We start from the raw sequence: 5,474 nt of genomic DNA on the forward strand, positions 1-5,474 counted from the left end.
TTTTATGATATCGTCAAACATATATTTTATTCAAAAATAAAAACATCATCGCTTTCTCAAAATCACATAAAGTCATATTATAACATCGACTGAGATAAAGAATAAAATGAAATATTAAAAACACGATGTATCTCGCTGCATTGCGCGAGTACGCTTCTAGTAACTTTAAAATAAATAGAGAAAAAATTACATTAAAATAGAACCAACTTTTCTTTTATTCTTATTTGGGGAAACCAACTTTTAAAACCTTTATTTTAGGATGTAACACAAACTTTTCATTTATTTAAGGAACATGTTTACCTGTTCAGCAGGTAACCGGCTATTGTGGTAAAAAAATTCAAAGAAGAACTAAACCTATATGAATATCTAACATTTTTAACGAAAAAATAATTCAAAACAAAGAAAAGGTTAAACAAAAAGGCTAGATCCCAACCTATCCACTCGTCAACATCGTCTTTACCTTCAAACTTTTGTCGAGTTTCGACGGGGGTTGCAATCCACCCCAACTTCGGTGACTTTAAATCACCATTAATTTTTTATAACAACGTTTCGTCTCTCCTGTCTTCACTCATCTCCATCAGATCTGTCACCAACTCTCCCTACACCATCTCTACCCATCTCAAAATGATATGCATTTCAAGAGAAAAAAACGAAAATCAGTCGTCGGAGAGGTGTAGTTGCAAGTAAGAAGCCAGGAGTTGGGGGAGCTGGAAGGTCATCATCAGAAAAAATACAACTCTCTCGACACCACCTCTATCTATTTTCATGTTCACCCACAAATTCAACAAAAAAACCAAGTGGTAGTTGAGGGTAGTTGTCAGAGGTGTAGTCAGTGAGGTGTAGTCGTTGGAGAGATGCAGTCGTTGGTACGAAGCCAGGAGTTGGAGGAGCTGGAGGGTGGGAGTTAATATTAATATATGTTTTAAAAACTAATGACATGTAATTTAAATTTATATTAAAAAATGACATTCAAATATTAGTGGTTCCATGACATAATTTCTAGGTTATCAGGTAAACAAGTCCCTTAAATAAATGAAAAGTTTGTCTCAAACCCTAAAATGAATGCTTTGAAAGTTGGTTCCCCAATAAGAATAAGGATAAAACTGATTCCATTTTAATCCAATTTTCCCATAAATAAAACCGCATTTTGGTCATTTACATTATTTCATTTCAATTACAAAACTACATTCCGTCAATCAAATACAAGGATTCCAATTCCTTTTAAGATATTACATTCCAATTACAACCAAACTTAGTCAAATTTCATTCCAGTTTATGTAAAATCAAATCTCTTTAGTGATTCCAATTCCACTAAATTTCATTATGCGAACCAACCACTAGGGATAATAAACTGATGATTAGGCATGGGCCGATTAATTATCTCTATCCTTGTCCCTGTCCCCGTCCCCGTCCCCGTCCTTGTCCTCATCCCCGCCGAGAAATATAATCACATCATCATCCTCATCCCCAATGTGGAACATGGATCCCCAACAGGGAAATGAGATTTTTTTTTTCCGTTTATAAAAGTTATTTAAAATTAAATATGTGAGAGACTATACATGTTTAAATCTCAAACATTTTCAATAAACCTATAACCAAAATGAATTTAATTAATACAAAAAAACCACAACATCATATAAGAATTAACAACCTAAAAACAAAAAGAAATTCAATTTAATCTAAAAAAACTTAAGTTATATGTACCAAAAGATATTGAGTAATATAAAACCATATCGAGTAATATACAAAACTTATCGAGTAATTGTATTTTGACTTGATATCCAAGATATTACATATTAACATTCAACAAATAGCAATTTTATATTATAAACCTAGTAAGGAAATAAGAAATTATGAATTACCGTTTTAGTTGAAATAAATAAATACATACATATAAATATATAGAGGATGTTTCAAATACAACTCATCACATTTGTACAACCAATGCAACTCAATCGTTTATACAACCAATGCAACTCAATCAATTAAGATATTTATAGAAATGATAAGAGTTCATTTATTATGATTTGAATGTTTATATTTATGGAAATGATAAGAGTTCATTTATTATGATTTGAATGTTTATGGAAGATGACTAGGATTCATCAATTATGATCAATATTTTATATTAAAAAACAATCAAAACTTTTATGAAATCACATATTCATCAAATTAAATGAATGGTTGAGATTGAGTTGTATTGATTAAACAAATGTAAAGGGTTACATAATAACTCACATATCTCTCTCTCTCTCTCTCTCTCTATCTATATATATATATATATATATACACACACACACACGTAGAGGAGCGATCAAATGAAAACCACTCCAATTTGTAACAACCGTAAAAACTACTCTCATCCGTCGTAATCTTATGAAATTTTTTCATGAAATTGCTTAATCTTGTGAAATTATTTCATATAATACTTTTTTTGATGAAGTTGTTTCATATATGGTTATGAAATTGTTTCATATACTACTTAATGAAATTTTAATGAAACTGTTTCATGTATTTCTCTAAAATTAAAATAATGAAGATGATAATATCCATGATTAACATCCTCCACAATAAAAATGATTAATCAACCTCTTATAATTACAAAAAAATGAGCAAAATGAAAAATTATAATTGGTGGAATGAGGCTTTTACGGTTTTTACAAATTGAGTGGTTTTCATTTGATCGCTCCCCTATACACGTATATATATATATATATATATATAATTAATTAATTAATATATATATATATCCCCATCCCCGGTTTGTCTCAAACGGGGATCCCTGTCCCCATCCTCATCCCCGATTTAGCAGGGAATCCGACCGGAACAGGTGAACCGGGTTCCCGACTGGTCAAGGTCCATTCCCATACCTATTGATGATATGCAGTTCTAATTAATGATGACATGGCAAGTTAATAATATCCATAAAAATCAGATATAGTAATTTTCTCAAAAAGCAAAAAATTTACAAGAAAGAAATATCTTAACAAAAGATGTCACAAGTACAATTATTCATTTTGTATCCTCATAATTTATCTAAAATAAATATTTAAAAAGATGATTAAACATAAAATAAAAAAGTGACGTTATTTTGATTTCTTGCCCTGCTTTTTCTTTATAACCTCATCAACATACATAATACCTTTGCCTTTGTAAACCTCGGGGGGTTTACAACTACGAACAGCAGCAGCAAACTGGTGCACCCTTTGCTTGTCTATTCCGGTACAACAAACGATATTGGGTTTGAAACAAAATACTCGAACAGCAGGAGGCACCGATAACTCCACCTCATGACTGTACCCCAGTTTCAGAAACAATAAACGTCCTTCTGATTCCGCTCTAGCTTTGAAACCAACCCCGACTATCTTCAGAAACCGAAAGAACTGAGCCTCCATTTCAGTGACCACTGTCTGCAAGCACCTAACCGAGAGAGAAAATCTAAAAATAAGAACAGTAAAATGATCGAATACAAAAACACCCATCAGTAATAAGCAGACACGTTACCCTTATGGCACACCATGGTGCAATGCGTGTTTTGATTTCTTTTACCCTTCTAGCATTTTACGTTTTAATATAATCTACTTGTATATGGTCTTATTATATCAGAGTAATAGTAGAAACATGTGTGTGTGTGTGTATATATACATACATATAATATACAAATTTGTTGCCATAAGCAGGGACTTGAAAACCACGATGACTCTTAAGGCTTGAGGCTCACGCCATGTCTCATGTCATTTAGGACTTTGGTAATAAGAACAAAGGGGAATGTAAATTTGCGAACTTGTTTCAAACATGCAAAACTGTATCAACATTGCAACCTATTCTAAAGTGAGTTTATTTTTTAATGATCCTGAAACGACATTCTATAACAAGATTATTATCTGAGGACTTGTAAAACTTCATGAAGAGAAAAGTCGTGATGCTATGTTCATCACGAACGAATATTAGTTATAATTCCAAATAAACTATAACTAGTAGACTCTCTGAAAGTTTCTACAGCTTGAATGAATGAAAACCAATCTGCAGTCTTCTGAAACTATGCAATTGCAGTATGACTCAATCAGACAGAGTTGGTTCTATAGGATCATGTCCAAAAATTATACATAAAAGCAAACCTAAAATCTACTACATCCAAGGGTGGATTTAAGATAACAAAATGTGGTTGCACCCTTCGGCTTATAACTTTTTTGGTAATAGCAGCAGAAATGAAGGAAAAACCACTTGGGTGTTCCAAAAAACCATTTGTAAGTTAAACCACAAGGGTAGTGCCTGATTGGTTTGAGCTTGGCTCCAAAAGTCAAAAGTACCAGGAGGTCCCAGGTTTAAATCCAAGGAGGAATAAAAATCCCCTTGTGGCCACGGAGGTTCAGATGTGGTGACTCTGGGCTATCTATAAAGCAGGTGGTCACCCTGAGATTAGTTGGCTAGCATAGCGGGTTGGATATCCAGGTTAATAAAAAAAAAACCATTTGTAAGTCATTTTAATCAAAACCTACTGTTTACTAATTAATCTTTGTTATATTTTATATTACGTTAATTATTTTGTGCCCCTGCTAAAAAAAAATATGGATCCGCCTTTAGCTACTTACTTGGAAATGTTGTTAATTTAACTAACTGCTCGCATTGGTACAGAATTCATTGCCTACCCGATCCTTGTTCAATATAAGATGTATAAAGCAAGAACTTTGCAAATGCTACACATTGATCCTAAATTCAATGCCTATGCAAATCCAAAAAAGTACCACAGGCATAATGATCTACATAGAAATATACAAAAGATGCAAATATACATGGAATATGAGGATATCCATCTTCATCATGTCTTAAGATAACAAATTTAAGTGCATGTTTGTTAGCAGCTTAATGGGATTCATAACTTATTAGGTCAGCTATATATATGACCGATTGGTAGTGGCTTAATGATGTAGAAAGTGGCTTATTCACTAAGCTTCTAGGAGTAGAGATGGCAACGAGGTCGGGCGTATTGGGGATCGCAATCAGGGCCAGCCCTGAGATTTTGAATGCCCATGGAGGAAAGCCAAAAAAATGCCCCTTATATGTGTGTATAAAAACCAAAATAAACTATTTGAAGGGGTTTGGAACCTAGTCAATCTAGCCGGCTCATCCCCATGCCGATTTCTTTTCCTATTTTGAGCACCAGAAGGTTGTGATCGAGGAAACATACTCAAGTAGTTAAATTGTTAAACAAATGATACGATATAAAGAATAGAAAAATAACATCTAAACTTGACTGTTTGTGGTTCGTGTTGTGAAATTGCCAAGAAAGTGGATAGATTAAGCAACTTGGACAAATTGATAAAGAAGAAAACATAAGCATCAATCTTAAGCCTTTGTCCTATATTAACCCGCTTCAAAACAGCTCCTAAAAAGCTTCTAAACAGCCCTCAAAACAATGCCCGAACAGCCAGAAAAGGACCAACTATATAATTGAACATCCTTTCTTCTAAACA

The 5,474-nt window shown here is 33.1% G+C and overlaps 1 protein-coding gene across 1 annotated transcript; it reads right to left on the minus strand.

Annotated features, from left to right (window-relative positions):
* Window positions 1–2,923: 2,923 nt before the first annotated feature.
* LOC112525730 (60S ribosomal protein L6, mitochondrial-like) lies at window positions 2,924–3,586 on the minus strand. Its single transcript, XM_025135966.1, has one exon. The coding sequence runs from the start codon at window positions 3,480–3,482 to the stop codon at window positions 3,087–3,089; it is 396 nt and encodes a 131-aa protein (XP_024991734.1). The 5' UTR covers window positions 3,483–3,586; the 3' UTR covers window positions 2,924–3,086.
* Window positions 3,587–5,474: the final 1,888 nt, after the last annotated feature.

This window comes from Cynara cardunculus (genome assembly GCF_001531365.2).
Source record: "Cynara cardunculus var. scolymus isolate 2C chromosome LG 13, CcrdV1, whole genome shotgun sequence".
Classification (NCBI taxonomy): domain Eukaryota; kingdom Viridiplantae; phylum Streptophyta; class Magnoliopsida; order Asterales; family Asteraceae; genus Cynara; species Cynara cardunculus.